This window comes from Apteryx mantelli, chromosome 1 (genome assembly GCF_036417845.1).
Source record: "Apteryx mantelli isolate bAptMan1 chromosome 1, bAptMan1.hap1, whole genome shotgun sequence".
Taxonomy (NCBI): Eukaryota; Metazoa; Chordata; class Aves; order Apterygiformes; family Apterygidae; genus Apteryx; species Apteryx mantelli.
In genome coordinates, this window is record NC_089978.1 from 46,364,816 (window position 1) to 46,390,777 (window position 25,962).

General features: G+C 37.9%; 2 protein-coding genes across 4 annotated transcripts in view; one reads left to right on the top strand and one right to left on the bottom strand.

The window, feature by feature from the left end:
* Positions 1-4,223: 4,223 nt before the first annotated feature.
* Positions 4,224-25,881, bottom strand: DIS3 (DIS3 homolog, exosome endoribonuclease and 3'-5' exoribonuclease). The gene is made up of 21 exons (XM_067292682.1): positions 25,569-25,881; positions 23,327-23,484; positions 21,495-21,688; positions 21,303-21,376; positions 19,986-20,153; positions 18,831-18,995; positions 17,644-17,757; positions 17,422-17,559; positions 16,199-16,345; positions 14,489-14,605; positions 13,452-13,553; positions 12,668-12,732; positions 12,498-12,582; positions 11,765-11,892; positions 11,207-11,293; positions 10,127-10,283; positions 8,236-8,450; positions 6,875-7,043; positions 6,270-6,428; positions 5,724-5,846; positions 4,224-4,580 (listed from the first exon to the last, which is right to left on the bottom strand). Exons 1-21 carry the CDS (start codon positions 25,875-25,877, stop codon positions 4,491-4,493), a joined length of 2,964 nt encoding a protein of 987 aa, XP_067148783.1. The 5' UTR covers positions 25,878-25,881; the 3' UTR covers positions 4,224-4,490.
* The window catches only part of PIBF1 (progesterone immunomodulatory binding factor 1), a 129,039-nt gene continuing 128,579 nt past the window's right edge, over positions 25,503-25,962 (top strand). For all 3 annotated transcript variants that reach the window (XM_067292695.1, XM_067292717.1, XM_067292710.1), the window contains exon 1: positions 25,503-25,583. The gene's annotated coding sequence lies outside the window, so the exon portion shown is untranslated. The remainder of the gene's footprint in view (positions 25,584-25,962) is intronic.

The following is a 25,962-nucleotide window of genomic DNA, read 5'->3' on the forward strand; positions in this document are numbered from 1 at the left end:
CCATATAGTGATCATCTTTGAGCCATTGATTAAAGAAACCACTGAGGAGTGAGTTGCTAGTGTAGAAGTTCATGAGTTATAATTCTTGATTAAGAATCAAGAATTCTTGATTAAACAGTCCTGGAGATTCCTGCAGAGCATTGGTGACAACTTCTTGACCCAGGTGGTGGAGGAGCCAACAAGGAGAGGTGTGCTGCTGGACCTGGTACTAACAAACAAAGAAGGACTGGTGGAAGATGTGAAGGTTGGGGGCTGCCTTGGCTGCAGTGACCATGAGATGGTGGAGTTCAGGATCCTGTGAGGAGGCAGCAGGGCACCAAGTAGGATCGCAACCCTGGACTTCAGGAGAGCAAACTTTGTCCTCTTCAGGGACCTACTTGGAGGAATCCCATGGGTGAGGGCCCTGGAAGGAAGGAGTGTTCAAGAGAGTTGGTTAATATTCAAACATCACTTCCTCCAGGCTCAAGAGCGGTGCATCCCTATGAGTAGGAAGTCAAGCAAAGGAGGTAGGAGACCTGCATGGATGAGCAAGGAGCTCCTGGCAAAACTCAACCAGAAGAAGGAAGTCTACAGAAAGTGGAAAGGGGGACAGGCCACTTGGGATGAATATAGGAATGTTGTCAGAGTATGCAGGGATGCGACGAGGAAGGCTAAGGCCCGTTTGGAATTAAATCTGGCTAGAGATGTCAAGGACAACAAGAAGGGCTTCTTCAAATACATCAGCAGCAAGAGGAAGACTAGGGAAAATGTGGGCCCTTTGCTGAATGGGGTGGGTGCCCTGGTGACGAAGGATGCAGAGAAGGCAGAGTTACTGAATGCCTTCTTTGCTTCAGTCTTTACTGGTCAGGCCAGCCCTCAGGAACCCCAGACCCTGGAGGCAAGAGAGAAAGTCTGGAGAGAGGAAGACTTTCCCTTGGTGGAGGAGGATTGGGTTAGAGATCATTTAAGCAAACTTGACACCCACAAATCCATGGGCCCTGATGGGATGCACCCACGAGTGCTGAGGGAGCTGGCGGACATTATTGCTAAGCCACTCTCCATCATCTTTGAAAGGTCATGGAGAACAGGAGAGGTGCCCGAGGACTGGAAGAAAGCCAATGTCACCCCAGTCTTTAAAAAGGGCAAGAAGGAGGACCCAGGGAACTACAGGCCAGTCAGCCTCACCTCCATCCCTGGAAAGGTGATGGAGCAGCTCATCCTGGAAGCCATCTCCACGCATGTGGAGGAAAAGAAGGTGATCAGGAGTAGTCAGCATGGCTTCACCAAGGGGAAATCATGCCTAACCAATCTGATAGCCTTCTGTGATGGAATGACTGGCTGGGTAGATGAGGGGAGAGCAGTGGATGTTGCCTACCTTGACTTCAGCAAGGCTTTTGACACTGTCTCCCATAACATCCTCATAGACAAGCTCAGGAAGTGTGGGTTAGATGAGTGGACAGTGAGGTGGATTGAGAACTGGCTGAATGGCAGAGCTCAGAGAGTTGTGATCAGTGGCACAGAGTCTAGTTGGAGGCCTGTAGCTAGCGGTGTCCCCCAGGGGTCAGTCCTGGGTCCAGTCTTGTTCAACTTCTTCATCAATGACCTGGATGAAGGCACAGAGTGCACCCTCAGCAAGTTTGCTGACGATACAAAACTGGGAGGAGTGGCCGATACGCCAGAGGGCTGTGCTGCCATTCAAAGAGACTTGGACAGGCTGGAGAGGTGGGCAGAGAGGAACCTCATGAAATTCAACAAAGGGAAGTGCAGGGTCCTGCACCTGGGGAGGAATAACCCCATGCAGCAGTACAGGTTGGGGGTTGACCTGCTGGAAAGCAGCTCTGCTGAGAAGGACCTGGGAGTGCTGGTGGACACCAAGTTAAGTATGAGGCAGCAATGTGCCCTTGTGGCCAAGAAGGCCAATGGTATCCTGGGGTGCATCAGAAAGAGTGTTGCCAGCAGGTCGAGGGAGGTGATCCTCCCCCTCTCCTCAGCCCTGGTGAGGCCACATCTGGAGTACTGCGTCCAGTTCTGGGCTCCCCAGTACAAGAGGGATGTGGCACTACTGGAGCAAGTCCAGCGAAGGGCCACAAAGATGATTAGGGGACTGGAGCATCTCTCTTATGAGGAAAGGCTGAGAGAGCTTGGCCTGTTTAGCTTGGAGAAGAGAAGGCTGAGAGGAGATCTTATCAATGTGTACAAGTATGTGAAGGGAGGGTGTCGAGAGGATGGGACCAGACTCTTTTCAGTGGTGCCGAGCGACAGGACGCGAGGCAATGGGCACAAACTGAAACACAGACACTTCCATCTGAACATGAGGAAAAACTTTTTCACTGTGAGGGTGACAGAGCACTGGAACAGGTTGCCCCGAGAGGTGGTGGAGTCTCCTTCTCTGGAGATATTCAAAATGCGCCTGGATGCAATCCTGTGCAATGTGCTCTAGGTGACCCTGCTTGAGCAGGGGGGTTGGACTAGATGATCTCCAGAGGTCCCTTCCAACCTCAGTGATTCTGTGATTCTGTGATTAAGATTTTGGTAAAAATCTGTAATATCTGGGATTGCAGTTTCTCAGCAGTGTGAGCTAGGAATTGGCACTAGCAGATGAGTAGGTCTATGGTGCTGAAGCTAAAAGGAAAACTGTTGTAATTCCAAGCAATTTGGAGGACAGTTAGCTGAAATGAACTTCCAGAACTCTATAGCTGCTCCCTTGAAGAAAGCTTGGTCTCCCAAGTCACTGTGGTGGGAGTTCAATGCTAAGTCAGGAGCATTCTTAAATTACTTTAGTCCTCACCTCACAGCACACAAAATATGACTAAGTTGTGACTAAGTAGCCAGATGAACTAAGCTTGACCGTAATGATGCAGTCCACCAAGGCATAAAACCTTTGTTTTCCGGGAAATTCTAAGTAGTGAAGTGCAACCAACGTCTTGGCAACATAGGCTAGAATCATCACCAAAACTTTACTTGTGTGCACTTCATGAAGTTGATAGTTTCCACCCTTATATTTAAGGCAGTTTATTTGTGGCTAAGCAGCAATCTTAAATTGCCTGAAGTTCTAGGACAAAGACTAAACACACTTATGGTATGGCTTATCTCTTCACTGTACACTGTGTGCATGCATGCACACATGCCATTAATCTAGTGTGAGAGAAAACTTTCTCAGAAGCTACTATAAGTTTACAGAATTTATCTTTTAAGAGCAAATTCTGTTCTCTCTTCTTTAGTACCTCAGAATTGAAAGGAAAAATTTTGCTTGTTACTGGCCTTCTTAAAAGAATGCAGTGAAGACAGAAAAGACTGATTTTTGTTTAGCTACAGTGTTTGCTGCTGTCCAGCCTTTTACAAAGAGGAGAGCTTGTTAATTGTGGTGATGTACCCAGCTGAAAATTTTGTGACTACTCGGGCACCTGCAGCAAAATTCTTCATGGGCTTACTTTTAAAGAACATAACTCAGGTTGTTCCTTGCTACTAAGCTATATAGGTTACCTTATCAGGATATTATCTTCAGAAATCCTTTATCTTACTGTTACTTGTAACTTTTATTAGCAACACCTTTTTTTAACTGTTTTCTATCCTAACAGCTTTGTGCTTTGTTACAGAAGGGTACAGTTAATTATTGTAAGGTTACTTTTGCCAGCTGTTGAATTCAGTTGCTTTTATCTAAGAAACTGAATGCCTAATGTAAATCTCCTAGCAATGATATTCTTGCTTTCTCCTTCTGAATGGTTATACTTTCAATTAGCTTCCTTGGATAAATCATGATCAAAGCGGTATATTAAATGATTGGCAAAAGAATGGTGAACAAAGGATGTAGAAGTGAGAGAGACTGAGTATTGCTGTGGTAGAGATGGGTTTGTTTCATTTTAAACCCTGAATCTTACCCCTTTGAGCATGCTGGCTCAAAACGAAAAGAGAAACTATCAAGCATTAGCAAAGTCTAATGGTTTACAGCATTACTGTATGGGGAAGGCTGCTGCTTTCAACCTGTTTTTTGAAAGTCAAGGTGTTTATCTTACCATTACAAAGTAACAATGGCAGTGAGTAAATTTACAGCAAAAATTGTTCCACTGAATACAGCAAACTGATTCTTGAATGTCTTCCACTAGTAGTGGAAACTTCTATGAAATTGATGTTGAGGAATACATAGTTGCTACAGTGCTGTATTCAAAAAAAAAATCTACATTGTTAGAGGTCATACAGGTACTTAATGCCAGATTTAAGAAAACAAACAAACAAAACAACCAACATCCTGGGAATATTCCTTCACTTTCCAGAAGTATTTATTTTCACCCATAAGACAAACTATAGACATGCTTGATTTGAAAACAAAATGTGCTCTTGCATACATACATGTACTTGTAAAAAAAAAAAAAAAAAATTTTAAAATCCAGAGTTCTATAAATTATTATGTATTTGAAAGTAAACATAAAATCTGTTTCTAGCAGTTTGTTTGTAAGGAAAAATATGTAAATACAAACAATTCATGTGTGAGTTTTTAATAAAATTCTATCCAGCTATTTTTGTAATTTCTTTTTCTTTTTCTCTGGTTCATTGCTGACACTTGCCTCTGTAGTTGGATTTGCAGGCACATCTTTTCCTGGTATCTACAGTAACATAGAATTAAAAGTCAGAAAAGTGTTAAATCAAAATTTTAGCTTATACTATATATATTTTAGAAATTAAATAGTTTTATGTTATCCTGATAAAACTTATAGAGGGTTTGTAGAAGTAAATTCAAAGACCATATCAACATCAGCAAATTCTTATAGTAGTCATCCAAAAAAGGGGTCTGCCATCATAAAACTATCACAGCTGAAGTAAAACCTGGGAAAAAAGTAGGGAGTTCTGTACAACAAACAGCACTCCTCCCCATTAATTTATTGCTACGCTTCTTTTGCAGCGGGTATGTCATAGGATTACACAGTGCTTTTTCAGTTGTTTTGCCATGCCTTAGCTTGCAAGGAAGTGGTAGCTGTGGAATGAGAGATGTGAAAACAGGACTTAAGGCAAAAGGCAGATTGAAGTTCTGCTGGTATCAAGCACAGCACCAGACAGTCTCAACACGTAGTTGGGGACACTGCATAGGGAAAAGGGATGTAGATTCAGTAGAAACTGGAAAAACTTGAAATAAGTGGAAGACAGACTCTACCTGCAATGAGAAGAAGCTAGAATCTAAAACAGTTAACACCAGAGAGATATAGCATTAGGATGTTATAGCTCTTACACCATTAGTGATAGATACTTTTACATGGTGGAAGTTTTAAGAAAGGACTGACATTTATATACCTCTTTATGCTCCTCAAAGAGCCAGCAATTGTACAGACTTCCCTGGGTGCCCTCAGAATTCTGAGCTACTATCAGTTACACAGTAATTTACTGGAACTAAAGAGAGTTCTACTGAGTTTTTACAGTTAAAAAAACAAACAACCCCCCCCCCCCCCCCCCCCACACACACAAAAAACAGAACTGTGAAATTCAAGAGATCTTCAGCAAATCTTTAGCAAATCATCATCTTTCTCATCACTGGAAATATAAAATTTTCAAGAAAAAATTTAATTCAAATTTAATTTAGAATCCTTCATTCTTTTCAAAAGTCAGTGAAGTGAAAGCAGATCTGTGTTTTGTTGAGAGCAGATATGAAGCAATCGCTACACTCTGCTGCTAAATATATAAGTTAAATCTTCAATTGTACTGTAAGATTACTGAAGGGTAATATATTTCAATGAGTCACAAAACCTGTGCCTTACCTTTGGTTCTACCAATACCATGCGAATTTTCTGATGTTGGATGTTAGAAGCATCTAACATAATGTTCACTTTAACTTTGTCAAATATACGGAATGTTGTGTCTTCCACAGTAAGTGATGGTACCTAGAAGTTCAAATTTTATATAAATACTTACTGCTTATAGTGCATCTTATTTTTATAAAAGCATATTTTTATGCAGAATTTTTAATGTTACATGCTAATAAAATTAAGACAAATTATAGTCATGAATGTCCAGTGTGTCCTGGTACATAGTATATGTGATTTTGCAGTACTTATTCAGATAGTTAGGTATCAATACCTAACCTTAATACCTACCTTACAGAAACCCCTTCCTCCTTCAGAACCTTTTTTATTTAAACAGTCTTATAAAGATGACCATGGTGGCAGTACAGATTCATTTAATAAACTTGTTTTTACAGAAGACTCCACTACCCTCCAAAGCCAGGTGGAACAGATTTTAGTCATTCTGATCAGTTACCAAATCAAAAAATAAAGGTAATTAAGAACAAACCTTATAAAGCATACCTCACTGTTGTAATCAAGTCTTGGTTTTGTTTTATCTTTTTCTTCAAAAAAGACTGTTCCTTCTAACCCGTATTTGGGAATCAGGACCACAATTGCGTTCTTTCTTACAAATAATATATATGCGTCTTCATTCACCTCTCCTTTGGTTTTGAAGAACAGCTACAATGAAAGTAATATATAAGAAGAACACTATAACATTCTCTTATGGATTATAAATAATATTGGCTTATGAAAGTAAAACATTCATGAGCAAATACAAATTATATGTAGTAATCATTACAAAACTTACATTAAAGCAGATTCAAATAATCCTATAAGCTTTTTTATAATACCATTGTAATATTAAGCATTTACCATATTTATAAAAAACAAAAAGTAAAAAATTCTCAAGATGCCATTATGCTTATTTTTTCCAGAACTAGCACTGTAATTTTGAAGCTTTTTACCAAAGAAACAGCACTCATGTTCTTAATCATTCCTGCAGACTTGATTTGTTATTGCCATACAACGTACAATGCAATTGCTATGACTCAATATTCCCCTCTCTTCCTTTAAAAAGAACATGAATTTTCCACAGTTAATCCTCACATCTCAGAACTACTTACCTGTGTATGGAATGCAACAGATGCTCTTTGTGCATACTGAGCCATTTTATGTCGGTAATTGAGATTTTTACAGAGATCTGCTAGTTTGTGTTTATCTGTAAGTTCTGGGTATGTACTGTCTGCTCCTATAGCCACTGCCAAAAGCCGATGTACTATAATGTCAGCATACCTGCAAAAAACAGATTAAATGATTGATGATGCATCAAAATGCTTTCTTAAAAAAAAAAAAATCTGAACATTATTTAGTTCTTATAGATGGTATGGACCAAAAAGCCTTTGTAATACTGATAGTCTGCTGCTAACTCTGTGTTAATTCAAGATCACATTCTCTTTGTTGACCAAAGATATACTCTGCTGAGGCAGAATGGACTGTACTGCTTTCTTCTTCATCTAATAGTAAAGAATTTTTATGCTTTACTACGAGAGCCCGTATTGTTGAAGGTTTACAAAGATGAAACAGCCTGATTTTTGGACTCAAGAATGATGTTTCACTGTGGCAGCTTAAGCCGCTCCCTCTTCCCTTTCACATGAAGTAGGCAAATTCAGTGTAGATTGGTACTTCAGTACCGTAGATCTTCAAAGCATAATTGCACTGAATTTTCCTGGTAGGTAACTTTTATTAGAACTTGAGCCAAGAACTTTTGAACAGGTCTGTTAGGAACTGAAATTTACAGTAAGGACACTTAGAAGCTCCACAAATTATCCACACGTATTGCATAGGAATTTCATTCCCCATAAGAGATTTCACTTGAAATGTTTAAGGAACAAAATAAAATGACAATTATTTTATTTAAAACTTAGCTATTTCTTGGTTTAAAAAAAAAAAAAAGTAAAAATAAACCAATTTTTAAGAGGCACCTTAATATGTATACTTATAAGCAATTTCATTATAATGTCTCAGGGAAGTAGTAAGTTTTCAATTAACATTGCTTTTATATGTAAAATGCAGTCTCCTTACAAGTTTACATTATGATAATATTTTGCAACACAGTTCCCACCTGAAAATGACTGGCCAAGTTCTGCCTCAGTCTCTTGTTGACTTATTAATCCTAAGTGGTCAAAAATGCACTTTTATGCCAGAGATATGCATTAGGGATATATTGCTCAATCATTTTTAACTTGTGAGTCTTTATCAGATCTTTATCAGGAATAGTCTACCTAAGAGTATAGAAGGAGTTAAATGAAGACAGATCACCACGTAAGCCATTGCTTTTCCAATTCAAAACTGAAGAACTTACGTAAAGTAACTGAACAGAAACAGCATTTTTTTAAATGGAAAACAACATAGTGTAAAATAGTACTTCTTAACATATAAATCACTTTCTCTTTTGTCCCCTGAAACTTTTCTAAAATAAAAGTACCTTCTAATGGGTGAGGTAAAGTGTGTATAAATAGGTGATGCTAAGCCATAGTGATGAAAATCATTATCCATTCCAGAACAGAAATAAACAGCTTGCATCATGCATCGAGTGGTTAAAATTCGCAACAGTGTATTTAGGTATGGGAAAGCAGGAGACTCAGCTTTGTCTAAAGACTCAGCTAATGCCTTTGCCGAATCTGTCTTAATTTCCAAATTCTGCAGGGAGGGGAAAAAAAAAAAAAAAAAGTCAGGCATTAGTGGCAAATCTTAACAGAGTATAAGCAGCAATACAACAGCTAAATCCACATTGATCATAACAGCGCAAGTATCATACCAGCTAAATTCTGAAGCATAGCCGACCTAATGGAATGGCATTATAAAAACCAACCAAACCAAAAAAAACCCCAAACCCATGCACATACCTCTCCCTTATTTTCATTAGTGCTCTACACATACAGTGGAAGGCTAAGTCAGTAGTCTAGGAACTCAGAAAAGGCAGAAGTTCAGAACTAAGAATCATTTTATGCTAATATTAACAAGGTTATCGTTTCTTTTAGCTAGCTTTTTTCCATCCCTTTACTGAATACTAAATCAGAAAGGATATGCAAAAATAATAATAAATGGTAAAACTATGGGGTGACCCACAATTATATTTCATTTGTACCACATTCAAAAATTTTCATCCAAGTACAATGTAAGCACTAATCAATCTTGTATTTCTGCCACAGAAGTTTTAAAACATATACTCAGAAAAATGACCTGTAAAACTGTTAGTATATGGCATTAAGCTTGTTCCATGTCGGCCAGTGATCTTTGTCAAAGTACAGATAGTGTGAAAATAAAACACATTTTTAATTTCCAGTCCCACAGAGTCAGTTTCATCACAAGATCAGTAGAAAGTTCTTTCCTTCATGCACTGGCAACAAAAGATTGTTCTACAGATCAAAGTATGTTTTTATTATGGTAAAGTAACTGAATGTTTACCAATAAAGCATAACAAAATTTTACCCCCCAATTGTATTGGTTCTGTCATACGAGTAGATAAAAGTAACTTTGGTTTTAGAAAAGGTCCTTTTCTATGCAGAGAAATTTAGGCTTCTGAGAAAAACAGTACTTTTTAAAATCATTTTCAGAATAGAAGGGAAATCATTATTCCAGGTATATAGCAGGGGAAAGTGAAATGGGCTGGGTTTTGTTCATCTAAAATATTACAGTGGTAAAATTTAGGAGTTTCTTGTACCTAGAGGGGGAAAAAAAAAAAAAAGCAGGGGTCGTGGGGGACAGAGTTTCAGGGAAAGGAATTTTTAATGCATGATCGTTAACCTACTCTAAAAGTTTAGCTCAAATGAGGACTACAAGGAATCTCAGATAGAAACATCCTGAAATCATTTTCCATTTCAGGCTTTGTAATTAAATCAGACTTTTTCCAGGCTATAACAACCTCTAGCTGATCTAAGGAGAGGATGGAAACTATAAACACATCTGAACACATTTTCTTACTTCCTGACTTTAACTGAGATGTGTTATTTGATGTGACTGACCAGTTTTTAAGTAGATCAATAGTGTATATGGAACCAGCCAAAACCAGGTTTATAAAGCACATCTGGCTTGGAGAGGAGAAACTTTTCAAAGCACACAGCAGTTACAATACAAAAGACTCAAAGAGTGTTTTGCTTCCTTTACCTGAGAAAGGGTCTTTAAAAAGCACAAGACTGATCCTTTCATCTCGAGATACAGATGCGTTGCTGCAAGTACTAGCAGTCTCAAAATATAGCAAATAATACACTTTGAAAATAATACTTTCCAACACTTATTCTTTGGAAAGCAGCTAATCAGAAAGAAAGCACAGCTTTTCATAATTAACTCACTTCATTAGTATAGTAAAAACTTGCCTTAGACTTTGCTGCCTTCACAAGTATGTCATAATTTGATGGGGGAGGAGCAGGATGTTTTCGGAGCAAGGCAAACTCTGAGAACTCATCATATATTTTTTGTGCTACAGAGATATTGGCAAGCAACATGAACTCTTCAACCATGGAATTTGTTTCTCTATCAACAGAAAATATTTTGTATTGTTAGAAAAGCATTAAATTATAAATTTGCTTTGAGTGCCTAAAGAAGAAGCATTTCCCCATTCTGACAATATTATAAACAGTAAACTCATGTTTTTGAACTTTTATACAAAACAAGTAGGCAAACATTTTTAAGCATAAAAACAACATAAATATTTATTAAGTTTCAAATGCTGAGAGGCAGAATAAAAAAATGCAAAGAAATACTCAAAAAAAAAATCACAAATTATATTAAAGAAAAGTGCACTTTAAAATGGCATTGCTATCTCCAAAGATACCATCAGCTAAGTCTCTTTATTTCTGCTGAAGTGATTTAATAGTGCTGTTCCGATATCAAGCATATTAAGTTTAAAAGCACCATGTTGCACAGCATAAAGTTATGAAAGTACAGATAACGGAGGGTAGATTTTGGCACAGAAACTGAGTAGTACTGAGAGAAAATAAGTATCTAGCTTCAAAAATTTGAATCACTAGCTCCCTTTCTAAACTCCTTTGTAAGATCCTCTGTACCACTCTGCACATGTGCAGTAAGTGCTCTGCTGTTGCTGCAGGACACCAGATTCCACCTCCTCTCCTTTGTTACTAACATTAGGAGAGCATCACAGATAACTCAGTGGGACAGCAAGAGTTAGGAACCTACCATTCCATTAAATCAGTAGTAAGGACTTAAATTCCTAAATGAAGCATATAGTTAAGGCTTGGGATATAAGAGATTTTACCAGTTTTTATACTTCATAAATAGTGTAAAATACACAGAACTGACTTTTCTAGGATTATTGTCCTGCACTAGTATATAAACTTTGTACACCCTTAAGTGCAAATTAGCTACTCAAACACCCCTTTCCCTTCAGTTACCTCCCTGCCCCAAATTAACCAGCTGAGGAAAATAAGAGGGCATACTTAAGCTCCTTAGTTTGTAGATCAATGGGATCGTGAGTTTCACTGTCCATGTGGAAACGAACTTCTGGTGAGGAAAGTGTTAAAGCTCTGGAAGACAGTAAGTGGAATCAATGAATTACAACAAAGCAGAAATGGCAACTAGGTTGCAGGCCTGGGAACATCATCAGGGTTTGATAGGAAAATGTAATTTAAAATTAGCAGAAATTTAAAATAAATATTTAAAGTTAGTGTTCAAATTAGCAGAATGTACAGTGTTGGCATACCTTAGCTAACTTCACAAATTTAAAATGCTACTTCTCTAGTTGTGTTTTTATAATGACTGCATGAGATCCATATTCCTGATTTGTTCTGCCAGAAGAAGGAAAAGTTAGCATTCTCAGTTTATATTTTAGGGGGAATGAAGATACCTATGTTTATCCAAATCAAAATGGCAAAACGCTTTTCTTTCAAATGTTTTTTACTGGAAAATAGACACAAAAGAACATTATAAAGTTTGACAGCAATAAATAGCCAGAAAAGAAAGGAAATAAAAGGTAACGGAGACACTGAATAGATTACCCATTATCAATTCTTTTCTTCTTCAGAATTTTTGCTAATTTGTTTAGTCCACGTAAGCTGGTAGTAACATCATCATTCATGCCTGCTGAATCAATTCTCATCTGTGCTTCAGCATATGTGAGAGATGCCTTGAAAAGAAAAAAAATAAAGACAGCATCATGCATAATTGAATAATGAACAGCAGAACATTCTTCTGTCTTGCAGAAACTGCAGTGTATTGTCAAAGCTGCTTCACAGCAATATGAAACTTTACATTCAACACCTAAATGCATGTCATTCTCAAAGACTAATGGTCAAAACAGGACAGATCCATGCAAGATATTCAGAAACAGCAGACATTTACAGTGTTTATGCTGATTATAAAGGTAGTTTATATGTTTGAGGTCTGATTTTCAGGAATGTTAAGCACTTACAGATTCCTGTTTTTAACTGAAAAATTATGGCTACCTGGTATATACAAACCATGTCCAGTGTATATCAACAGATTTATACTTAATTTCATAGCAAAGTAGCTCCACAAAAACATGACAACCTTGAATGTTTTGATCGTGTCCTGTTCTTTTAAATATCTGCTATATTTTAGGATTTAAGAGTCTTTTCTAATTCTAAGAAAATATAAATCAATCAATAGATAGAAATAAAGGAAACCTTAGTATCAAGCCTATTGATCACTGCTTTTGTAGAATGGTATCCAGCTTATTTTTAGAAAGATAATAATATTAATGTGACTAACCTTGGAATTAATAACACTCTTTGTAAATCTGGTTTTTAGAATTTCAGCCTTATGGTTCATCTCCCATATACATGAAAATGCAAGCCTATGAGAGAAAAAAATTATTAAAATCCACATATACACATTTGAAGTTTCTTGTCAGGATCTAAGTATGGATCATTTACAAATACCTGTCCACATTAGATCTCAAGGAACACAAGTTGGAGCTAAGTAACTCTGGAACCATATCAATTCTCTGCAAAATAAAGGATAAAAAGTGTGACTAGTTATTTGTTTTAATTTCATGACTTTTAACACAATAGAAGTTTGGAAATAATGTTATTGATTTTTCCATCACGAAAATGAGGATAAATACATTTTCAGATTTCTGAAAGAAAAGTATGCTACTTCCGAGGAAACTCATTCCAGGATCTATTTAATTATCAGTTGTTTTAGTCAAGATATTCCTGTAGAGAAATTGTGGTCTGTGAGAAATAAGTTATATTAAACAGGACTAAATGTACAGCTGAAATGTATACAAATCATAGGCAACAAGAGAGGTTTAGCTATCACAAGAAAAAACAGTAGAAAGGGCAAACCCAGATCATGTTTTGCAATTTCAGATCTGTATTAAAACATTAGTAGTCCAGTTTCAGAACTACATGTTATATATGCTTCAAACATAGGAGTTAAAGGAGATATTCTCTATTAAAAAATAATAGTATTTCTCCCTTTTGCTGAGCAGTCTGACTGACAGAAAGCACATTTGTTTTGATTAAAAAGTATGCAAATTAAATGCAGCCCAAATGATTCTACTGTTTTTAGGTTGCAGATAATGTCTGTACTCCCAAGAAATGAAAATAAAAGCAAGGAAAAAACCCAAACTCTTTATTTTACAACAATCCTTTTATATAAAAAACAATTACTTTTTCACACAGATACACTGTTGTTCCACTTTATATAAAAAACAATTACTTTTTCACACAGATACACTGTTGTTCCTCTTTTTGCTGATTCCTCATCCAAAGCATTTCCTGGTCGAATAAAATGACTGACATCTGCAATATGTACACCAACCTAAAACAAACAAACAAAGCATGACATTATGTATTTTATGAAACAGAAAAAAAAAGAAAAAAAAATCACTCTCAACATGAAAGAAACTTTCTAAAATCTCTATTTACAATCCAATTTACCCATCTCCAGTTACCTCCAGCATCTCCTATATTTAGTTATAGGAATATTTAAGTTATATTTTACTCATATTAAAAAATGAATAGTTGAAGCAATTATGCACAATAAGGCATGCATATGTTTAGTGAGAAGTTACATTTATTAGCAATGCAACTCTTGCCTGGGGGCCCAATTAACCTCTTCATATCCTTCAAGGCTCACTGCAAACCTTTTTTGCTTTTCTCTGTTTGCTAGCCCTTCAGTTTTGGGATTCTCTGCTATTATAATTGCAAATTAGTTTGTAACAAAGAAAACCTGACTAAATCAGAAAAAAGGGGAGCAAAGAGATGGTTTTAATCCACTATTTTTATTCCTAATGGCTCATAGTGACAGTAGAGTTCATACACCTGCTTCAAATTATGAGAAGTATCCTTTATGGATTTCAAGAGTGAAACAAATAATTCCATGATTGTTTTTAAATCATTCTTTTCCACAGTCACATTACAACAGTAGCTTCACTCTTTCTTCTGGTGATTCCTTATCCTAGCTGTAGATGTCCATGTTTATAGAATTTATATACAGCTTTAGCTGAGTACGTCACATTCTCACACTACATAGACAGAAACCAGGGTGAATTTAGAAGACACGGATTCAATTCTCACCTTTGATACTTGTCTAATGCAAGTCAACTCCCTTTCTTTATTCCTATCTCACAACTGGGCAAACATCATTAATTCCTTTTATAACTTATCTGGAGCTTTGCTCCTGTCATTTCCTATTGTCACTGCTGCACTGTTTGAAGAATAATTAATGACTCATTTGATAAGAAAACAAAATACCTCCAGATTTCCATTTTCTAGTTCTCTACAATGTAATGCATCATCAATATCTGTACAGCCAGGAGGATCCACACTACAAACACACAGCTGCCTTAAGTCCTCCCTGTATTTCATATCCTGAAATTAAAAAAGGAAAAAATAAGTTTAAGACCATATTATATATCAAAGTAAAAATTATCATTTGAGAAAGATACATTGGATAAGATTTTCCAAAGCAACTAAATAATTTAGGTTTGCTAGACTAGACCACTAACTTCTATACAGCTAACGTTAGAAAAGATAAATCCCTCCCGTCAGTTTCCAGGCTCAAAGAAAGTTCCCTGATGGTATTTTTTGTACATTCTAAAGCAACCATTTCCCATATTTAAGTTACTAAGGATAACTTGAAATTCACTTACAGCATTTAAAACAAGCTATTCTACAAACACCAATTTTTAACAAACCCTGTTTTTTTTTATAATTTCTTTTGTTTGACTAATTATTGGATTATACTGGGATATCTTATCTTCTCAGAATATCTAGCAATAACATAAGGACTGCCACATTTGGTTAGAGAAGTTACCCAGCAAGATGAAAAACTCTTAGAGATGATCTTACAATTGTTTGAATTGTAGTCTCTCAGGCAGAGAGGAACTTCATGAAGCTCAACAAAGGCAAGTGCAGGGTCCTGCACCTAGGGAGGAATAACCCCATGCACCAGGACAGGTTGGGGGTGACCTGCTGGAAAGCAGCTCTGCCGAGAAGGACCTGGGAGTGCTGGTGGACACCAAGTTAATCATGAGGCAGCAGTGTGCCCTTGTGGCCAAGAAGGCCAATGGTATCCTGGGGTGCATCAGGAAGAGTGTTGCCAGCAGGTCGAGGGAGGTGATCCTCCCCCTCTCCTCAGCCCTGGTGAGGCCACATCTGGAGTACTGCGTCCAGTTCTGGGCTCCCCAGTACAAGAGGGATGTGGCACTACTGGAGCAAGTCCAGTGAAGGGCTATGAAGATAATCAGGGGACTGGAGCATCTCTCTTATGAGGAAAGGCTGAGAGAGCTGGGCCTGTTTAGCCTGGAGAAGAGAAGGCTGAGAGGAGATCTTATCAACGTGTACAAGTATCTGAAGGCAGGGTGTCAAGAGGATGGGGCCAGACTCTTTTCAGTGGTGCTGAGTGACAGGACGCGAGGCAACAGGCACAAACTGAAAGACAGGCAGTTCCAACTGAACATGAGGAAAAACTTCTTCAGTGTGAGGGCGACAGAGCACTGGAACAGGTTGCCCAGAGAGGTGGTGGAGTCTCCTTCTCTGGAGATATTCAAAAGCCGCCTGGACGCGATCCTGTGCAACGTGCTCTAGGTGACCCTGCTTGAGCAGGGGGGTTGGACTAGATGATCTCCTGAGGTCCCTTCCAACCTCAGCGATTCTGTGAGTCTGCGATTTGCCAAACACCAATTTTTATGAAAACTGTAAGATTTTATTATCTTAAGATGTCTATCCCCATCAAACACAGTTTTAGCCAGGAAAAAAGAATAAATAAAAAAAAATGTGGAGGCCTTGTTACCATAGGAAACTAGGCTAAAAGCCCATCCTAAGACACAATGGTTTTGGACAACTTTTCTCCTCTATTTTATATTGCACAGCGATCTCCAGGAATGTCATAAAAAATTACAGTTCTATTTGAAGACGGCAGCACAGTAATTATTACAATAATTTAAAAATGATTTTCATTACCTTTTCTGTGATGCTCCATGGCATTTTTGGTAGGAAACTAAGGACAGCCTGGGAGAAAGGTTGATGGGGAACATCATGTTCGAGTAGAAGAACTTCTGTCTCAGTCTCTTTATCTCCTGCATTTCCTAAGTTCTTTACAAAATGACCCTAAGAAACAATATATATGCATATAAAGTCAGATTGTTTGACTGCTCAAAAATATTTAATTATTTGAGATGATTATCCCAAAGGTTATTACTGTATTAAACTACATAGTAGGAGTCATCTTTCCTTTTTCAGTTACTTTCTCATCTTAAACATTTCACTGACTCAGTAAGTCTGAACTTTGTATTTCCCTCTCTAGAATCTACTGACTCTTTTCCTGGAATAGTATTAAATTCTCCACAGATAAGACTACAAAAATTGTAAAGGTGGCAATTCAGTTTTTCCAGGAAAAAAAGAATTCCATAAGCAACAGAACAAATAAGGTCTAATTTTCTATGGATTTGTGTTGTCACACATCCTACTCCCAAATACCATATTAATTCTAGTTCCTTCCTCATGTCTCTCATCCCCTGCAGCAATGCTGCACTTGCCTTAACACTTTTTCTATATATTCCAAGTTCCCTCCATATCTCTAACACACAAGAGACACCTGTGCTCTCATTCATTATAAGCTATGCACTTGTAAACTAGCCAACAGGTACCCCTTCAAAACCTAATTATTATTCAACACGAACTGAAACTAGTGCCCTCGTTTTCTCTTCTGTCCTCTTGTTTATTTATAAAAAAAAACTTTAAAGAACTTAATTATCTATAACTCTGCCCCGTTGGCAATTTAACTGAATTTGGCCAATGTGTTTAACATTATTTGCCAGAATGCTAATCAATGAGTGGGATGAGCAGACAGAGCCAGAGCAAAAGCCTCATTTCTAGGATTCCAGGCTAAAACAAGGCAGTCCCTAGTTTGTTTAAATAAAGTACCTTAGTTAGCACGTATATATTTACTGAAGAAGTTGAGGACCAAACTTTCTAAGTATGATAAAGCATAGCCGTTTGGGGGAGGGGAGGAGGTAGGAGTGAACTAAATTATTCAGGGACTTCCTTAACTTGCACCAAAGAATGGTACTCAAATCAAAATTAATGTCAACACTTTTTGAAGTTACTCACTATTACCAATAATAACAAACACCTTACAAAAATTAGATAAATAAAAGTTCAGGAAAAAAAACCCTGCAACTTACATTAGGATACCTGGAATTCCTGGGCCAACCATCAATAGCAACAATTATTCTTTGTCCTTCCAATGTATCTGCTTGTCTAGTTTCTATTCGAATGCGAGGAATTCTGCGATCAGCTGGTGTAAACAAATGCCGCCTTGCCTATTAATAGATAGAAAAAGGAAAAAATAGTTTCTAATCTAAAATACAAATTCTGCATTTATAGTTACTTGATTATTGCCTTACCTCTTTGATCTGTGATTTAGAAAGCATGCCACAAAATGGTCTCCAGTTTCGCTTTATAATGCCCACTACTTTTCCTGTAGGTCTCAGCATGTTTTTGTTAACAGAAGCCTTCAGCTAGAAGAAGGGGTTAAAAACACAAAACTGTATTTGAACTCATTAAGTTAACATGTTTGACTACAGCAGATTTCTCAAGGCACAGTGGTAACATTTTATGTATCGCTATAGTGCCATAAAGTATATTATGACTTCATAAGCAGAACTATGCCTCCCCACCCACTGTCCTTTTCACAACTTTCAATATTTGTAGTACATAACATTACTATTTTTTTTTTAACCTTTATATTTATGGACATAACATGAGAAAAAAAGAAGAAAATGGTAGAAAGAGACTCTGAAGAAATTACATCTTCTTGTACTGTCTCTGCTTACCCTCCAACTATCTCCATTTTCTCTTCTCACTGATTCTTCCCGTAATTTTTTAAGAGCCTTTCTATTTATGTTGCTTTGGCAACCATAAAGAAATGCAAATATTTGTTGGACAGGGTACATGTGAGTGTGCATGCAAGTTACTGCAAGTAACTAAAGAATATTTTGCAACTGGTTCCAAATACATGCATTCACCTTAAAAGCTGATTCTCATTGTGATACAACATCTGCTCCTATTCCAGCAAATCCTAATCTGGACATCAGCATATAGCTTTGCATGATTACTTGATTACTCCTCAGTAACTTTTGGGTTCATGTAGTTTAACAAAATAATTTGGGAACTTATGACAGGGATTAACCCCCCACCCCCAAATTACAAAGTATATATTTTATACATAATCACGTATTTAATGCAACTGTGGGACTGTAATAAACGTTTATGTTCCCAGAAAAAAAAAAAAATCTGTGCTCACAATAGTTTTTAGGAATCAGTATAAAAGAAAATTTATAAATCTACAGCCTAGCAACACTCTCAGGGTATTGCAGATTTCATATCTCTTTCAACATAAGAGTCAACTAAAAAAAATTAACATAAGACTCATCTTTCTTGTTAAAATTACCAAGTTTGAAAGTTTTGAACAAGCTCTATAGAACATCTCTTTTCTGTGACAACAAATCTTACTCATACTGTAAAGAAGAGAGATAATGGGGAAAAAAGGCACAGATAGTATAAAATAGAAAGCCTCTTGTTTATTTCATACAATGTTTTCTTTCTCCTCTTCATTTTCAATGTCATCTTCATTCTGGCTGTCATCTTGCAGGACAACTGAGGATGGTGCTACCCATTCATCTTTTGCCAACAACTCCACAGCTACAATATCTTCATGAACTGCTCGATTTAAATGTTTAAGTCCTTGTATAATTATCTGGATTTTTTTTTTTAGAAACAAACATAATAAAACAAAATAAACAATAAAATGCAAATATTCAAGGCAACAGTAACAAAAGACACAAATCAAAGCAGTAGAATAGATGAGAATACACACACAACAGGCTCTGCATGCTAAAGAACATTTTATGGCATGTTTGTAATGCATTTTTCCTCTGCCTAGGTTTCTTTCAGTACTGATGATGTTATTTCAGGATTCCAATTTTCTCTATAAAAACAGTTGTTTTCCCAGACATTTCTTTTTTTCTTTTTTTTCTTTAATTCAGACAACCCTTCTAGTTTTGCAGGTTAGGGGCCTCCACAGACTGCTGGGAGATATGAATAAAAGAAATGGAGAGCCAGAGGAATGCTTCAGAGAGCAAGACTTTCTGCTCCAGCTGCTACCAGAAATAGGGAGGGAGGAGACAACTGCTGCAGCCTGGAAATGGTGTCTGTACAACAGTACCAGCAGAGAACCCAGTAAGCAGAAAGCAGGGTTAGATCGCTTGGAGGGGAACAGCCTGTCTACTTATCCCCAGGCATTAAAATAGAAGGGAAAAAATGCAAAAGAAGCCCCCAAGGGCTTGCCACAGTTCATCTGAAAATCCTCCTACAAACTTGTTTCTCTGCCTTTCACAATACAGTTCAAAACCAATTAAAAATGAAATAAACCGTGCTATATCCACGTTAATTGAAAAACTCATGACAACTAAGATTCAGCTTTAATTTATCCAATACTTTATTGAAACACAAAGTACGCCTTTAAATAAAGTTTTCACTTTTTGAAAGGGGTATATTGCATATTTCAGTAGTCGATATCCAAACAAACAAAAACAGAGGAAACAAGTAATGGCAGAAAAACATGGAAGAAGAAAAACTACTATAATACTCATTTCCAACAACGTATGTCACCAAGAAAGAATTTTATTTTAAGTCATTACTAAGGCTGGTTAAGGTTCATAGTGTGAAGTTAAAATGCAAAACTCACCTCTTTGTTTTCTTCAGCATCTCCATGAACCCAAACAGTAGCTTCAAGATAATTATCTCTGCTTGCCCTATAGGTTCCTTGGAGGTAAATACCAGATTTTATTCCTTGCTGTAATTTGCTAAGAGGAAGATGTTCCGGAAAAAATATTTTTCCACTCTCTATTTCTTTCTTTAAATAAAAAATAAAGTTTGTCAGTCCATTTCATTTGTAGTTATTCCAAAACTGAGCTCATGAACATGAAACTCAAGCTAGCAAACTTCAAATTTGTAACTATGGGTAGCAATGAATATCCACAATAAATAAAAATGACTGTTAAGTAGTAAGGTAATTTTTCTAATTAAGCATAACAGTACAAAGAACATAGAAGCATGACAATGCTGGGAACCCCTTTTCTTTCCTGTTTGCTTGCAGTTGCTTAAAAACATACTGCACAAGTGACATATGCTTTTACGTTTATTTGAATGTACTGTCTACAGTTATATACTTAGCGAAGAAAGTACTAGCATAGTACTGCATCATAAACAGTACGGCATACAATAGGAGCAGCTATATGAAACATCATGAAATTACATTACTGTGACTAAACCTTGGAGGTAGTCAGACAATCAATTAAAGCTGAACAAAGTTCAGGTAACCACCAAAAAGATCAACTCAGCCCTCCACTTTCTTCCCACTCTTACATATCCCACTCCATTTTGTTAGAATTAGCTCTGATGGAATAAACCTTCAGGGTTTTTTTGGTAGGGTTAGTTTTCAGCTGTATCAGTGTTATATGAAAATTTAAACCTTAGTTATGACAAACATGATGCATATGGAAAGAGAAGAGGTAGTAAACAATTTTTGAGCAGTAGCCTGCACTTCTATCAACTTAAGTAACCATAAAAACCAGAACTTCTGATATAAAACACTTCTGAAAAACAATAAATTAACACAAGCTTTGAAACAACATACATAAAACAAGTATCTAAATGATTTGCAGTCCAGGTTTTCATTTTAGTTCAATTGTTTCTAACACTTTTACTAAAATACGCTTCTAGTCAATTGTTACTGGTTTTGTCCTCACATCCGAGTTGTCTAACGCACCTGGCTTTTTGAAAATAACTAGCTGATACCTCCTAATAGGTATATAAGTAGTTCTTAAAACAATTTCAATATTTCTCTTTCTTTCAAGATGTCAGAGTTCAACTGTGAAACAGGTAATGAAGTCCAGAGTCTTCACTTTCTAAACTGACACTAGTAGCCCCCAATAGAGTCCAATCTTATACCGTAAACCATTTATGATTAATTTATTTTGTATATAAAAAAATAAAAACATACCCCTTCATCAGATATACAAGCAAGACGATCTACAAGATCAGGATTAGCCATCAAGCTTTTTATATACTCCTCACCTACAAAAGCATACACATAAATATTTATGCAAGAGATGCACACGATTTAAGTACGAGGACACTACTGGGATTATGTACCTCAGCAATAAATTAAACAACCATACACCACTTTACTTACATGTATAAGCAGTTATCCCTTCCTCCAGAGCTTTCTCTTTATTATTCCTGTCATTTGTTAGAAAGATAACTTGGATGTTCTCCTCATTTTTCATTTTCTTCAAGTGCTCATTGTACCATTTTACTGCTACCCGAATGGCTCTGTCATTGCGGTCATTAGAATTTTCTCCTTGCTCTTGCTCTATGTATGTTTCTCTAGAAAGAAAGAAAAAAAGAAAAAAAAACCCCAGCATATATCGATTGTTACAAAAAATTTTTCAGACTGAAACAAGATTGAGGTGCCAAAAGAATCACTGCTGTACCAATTTTTATGGTATGTGTAACATTCTACAGGCCAAGGAAGGGTCAAGAAACAGGAGGGTCAGGAAAAATAAGAAGCATTCCTTTCTAATAAAACCTTCTCACTGACGATTGAGGAGGACTGCAAGGAATTCAAAATGAACAGTTAGGTAGACCTATGGTATAAGAGCAGTGGAAACTACTTGAGAGCACAAATAAATTCAAATTTATTGCTTCTTCATTCCTTACAGCTTTCTGTCAAAAGATTTTTGAAACCTGCAACAGACTGAGCTGGCAAAGTTAATAAAGTATTGGGATATGTTTAAAAGGGACAAAAAACCAGAAAGGCATTATTCCATTGCTTAAGTTAACAATCTTGTCTGTAAACTTTATTCAGCATTTTAGCCTCCTTTCATAACAAAAAATACACATAAAAGAAAAAGAGCTCAGAGGAGAACAAAATGCTCAATTGGAATGACTCTTACAGGGGATTCCAGGAAAAGCTTGTTCTGTTGGCTACAAAACAGGTAAGTGCTCCACAGATCTGACTTGGAGCTGTCTTCTATTATAACTTCTGTATAACTTTGAGCAAGTACACTTTCTCACATACAACTCAAACTCAGCACTAAGCATTATTTTCAGAAAAGTAGCTTAGTAAGCTGTACTACAGGCCTAGTCCAAAAATTACTAAAACCGATATTGATTACAAGGGTTTTTGGCACAGACATATGGCACCTAAATCAAATAATAATTAATATTTTCATTTGCTAATCAAGAAGGATATCAAATGAATGCAATGGTTCAAAAATTTACTTCCAAAACTGAAATGTTACCATAGTAACAGCTGAATACAGGAACAATAACAAGGTTATAAATATTTTGAACTTATTAGCTAACCAGTGAACATTCACAATTCAAAGTTTCCCATTGGTTATAATGCAGCATAACTGCTCTTATACTCTTGGGAGTGCAAGTGAGAGAACGTTTGTCTTCTGACACAGAAACTGCTTGGCCTGAATAACTAATATAGTCAAGCAGATGAGAAATCTAATGTTTCTATAAAATGGAAAAAAAACAAAAACAAATAACAAATCAGTGGTTCCTGACTTTGAGCTCATTTCCTAACACCTAAAATATTTTTTTGATAACACTGAAAAAGTGAAAAATAACATGCAAAAGACCTGTCAGTCTTTTTTTTTTTCCACTCTGGGATTTTTTTTTGCCCTTGATTAGAACCATCATCTAGATGACTGTTTGCAGTTAAACAATAAAACATTTCTGCTAACCTTTTTTTTGTTTTCCTATATACATGTATATATTACATGCATATATATATAAAATATGAATATATATATATATGTATGTACGTATGCATGCCTATATTAATTATAAAATGAAAAAGCACCTGGATCAAGCAAGTATTTCCCAACAGGATTCCTTAAAAGTCTCAGTCTAACTTTGTTTACCTAGTTTCACATTTTCCAGTTCTGTTTCCCAGGTTCCTTTACTGGCCATTGGTACAGCTTTATTATACCCCACTGCACACCACCTTACCGATGATGTTCATTGGTGAAGGAATAGAAATGTTTTTCAGGGTTTGCAATCATGTCTCTAACTCGCTTGTATACTGGTGCACTCCGATTCCTGACTTCTTGTAAAACCGTCTGTAGCACAATGACATTTTTAATAACAGGATCTTCAAGTATATCAATCTGAGGAACAAAATGGAAATGAATCAAAATCATTATTTCCAGCTGATAAATGGACTTGAAATATTTGCTTGGTTCTTAATGCGTAAAAGCTAACATGAATAATGAGATGTGTTGTTTCTCCCTTTTCTTCTCACTGATGGTAAACTGAAGAGCATATTAAGCAGCTTCCTCCTGCTTGTAGGCAAAATGTTCAAGTGTACAACCTGAATTCAAGTATTCCAGCCTCCTGGTGACATGAATTTTGCTGGAGATGAGGACACACTCTGACTCTCACAACTCTGACTCCCACAAATGCAGCCCCAACATCTGCAACACTCCAGTCAAGTTTATTAAGGACTGGTCTACACTGGAAATTTTGTTCCTATGAACTGGGTTATTGCAAATTATAATCTCTGTAAACAAAACACATCTATGCACAAACTGACAGTAATCCAACAGAATATAAACACTGTCTGTCTTCATGAGTAATGCAAAACTTTGTAACAGCGGTCAGATATTATTTAAAGCCAACACAGACACACCTTTGCATTTGTAGGCTTAAGTTTTCCACAAACAACCCCATTGTTGTGCCACAATTTTAATTTCCACATATTCACATTAACCAAAATTCTGTTTGCTGCCCTTCACCCCTTTTGAAGCCCCAATTTCTTGAGGAAGACCACGATTGGTAGCTCTTTTTGGTAGCTCCCGACAGCTGTGGCATGTGATAAAGGCAAATGTACACCAAAGCTACATGCTCTTGTCTGGAGAAAAGATATGTGCTTGATTTCCTGGGCTTGTGTCAAGGAACTGTGAAAATCCAACTCCAAAAAACAGAGAAAACAATAACGCATTGAAGGGCATGGCTAAAAGAAATAAAAGCAATGTCAGGCCAAGCTTCTCCACCTCTGATGTTCCAGAAGACAATACTATGACCTAAAAGATTTAGAGACACGTTCACAGGGCAAGAAATTCAATGTTATTCTCTGTACAAGCTGGATGACTAGGCCAAATCTTACTGTTGCAATCCTGTTCCAATTGCTAGGTAAAACCTATTCTTGCTGTTACCAAGATTTCTTAATCCCTGCCGCCCTGGTTCATGGCCATGTACCCTGGCATGTTCACATTCGCAGACTGCTTTACAGCATATACAAACTTTGCCAACAGACAACAAGAAGTCCATGGATAACAACAGGCTGAACTTGCTGTTTTGTGAACAAAATCCTTACTGACAACTTCTGGGAAGGGTAACTGTCAGAACACAAGCGTCATGCACCTCTCCTAAGCAACCAATACTAGCATGAATTACCTCCTGCCTCCAATGTCTGTACAGGGCAATTCTATTTCTACAGATGTATTCAGAAACTGGGAGAGAGAAATGTCAAACACCAAGCTTGGGAATTCACTGTCTCACAGCCTTGAGTTCTATTGCCTGCATCGACTCAAACCTTTGCAGCATTAATGATGGATAGCAGAGAAAAGCTCATCCCATGCTTCCAGGGTGGTTGCTTTGTTGTACGTGGGATGTTTCTGTAGCCTTGACCCATCACTTGAAATCAACATCACACTGTAAAGAACCCAAGCCTACAACCACCTCCACAGAACGTAAGAGGTATTCAAGAAAGTTTAGGTTGACAAAAAAAAAAAAAAAAAAAATCAGCTGAAGATCCTGATCGCTGCTTCAGAGTCCATTCATTCTCTTTGCCTGACTTTCCATAACCATATCAGGAAAAGAAAAAAAAGAGGAAGGAAGGGAGGAAGGAAGGGAGGGAGGGAGGGAGGGAGGATTTTTCATTCCTATCGTTCAGGCCAGAATACCAATACCAGAATAACAGAATATAATCCAAAACCACGATGTACTTAGCGACGCTGGAGGCCTCCTCACCACCCAAGCGACGGCAGGGAAAGAAGACACGACCAGTTCAGGGATCAGCGGGCACGGTGACGGGGACACACGAACCGTAACTGCGCCGCGCTGCTCAACGCGCCTCTCCCAGGCCGGACGGGCCAGGGAGCTGCCTCATCCCGCCCCAACGGATCTCGCTAAGGCTCGAGCCGGCGGGAAGGCTCCACAGGGAGCACGGCCGCCGCCGGGAGCCGCTGACCTGGTGGAGGAGGAGGTTGGTGTCCGGCAGGAGGTAGTGCGGGCCGGGGCAGAGGTGGCTGGCGGCGCCGGCGGGCCGCGCCTCGAGGCCGGCGCCGGCGGGGCGGGCGCCGCAGAGGCGGCAGGCGGCGGCGCCGCAGGGGATGTCATCGCGCAGGTAGTGCTCGCGCACCACCTTCACCACGGCGCCCGCCCGCGTGCGCTTCAGGAACGTCCGCGAGGTCAGCATGGCGCCCGCCGCGCTGCTTCCAAGCCGCCCGCCGCCGCCACTCGCCGCTACCGCCGCCACACGGACTACATTTCCCAGCATGCGCGGCGAGGCGGGAAGTCCCGTCTCCCATCATGCCGCGCGGCCGAGCGCGGGAAAAGGCGCGGCGGTCGCCTTGGTGAGGGCA

Excerpts from the sequence above, each read along its gene's own strand:
- DIS3 (XM_067292682.1), bottom strand. The coding sequence starts at position 25,877 with ATGCTGGGAAATGTAGTCCGTGTGGCGGCGGTAGCGGCGAGTGGCGGC. Across the intron at positions 21,689-23,326 it reads TTCACCAATGAACATCATCG|AGAAACATACATAGAGCAAG; the intron begins GTAAGGTGGTGT and ends CTTTCTTTCTAG. Across the intron at positions 17,560-17,643 it reads CTAAATCACAGATCAAAGAG|GCAAGGCGGCATTTGTTTAC; the intron begins GTAAGGCAATAA and ends ATCTATTAATAG.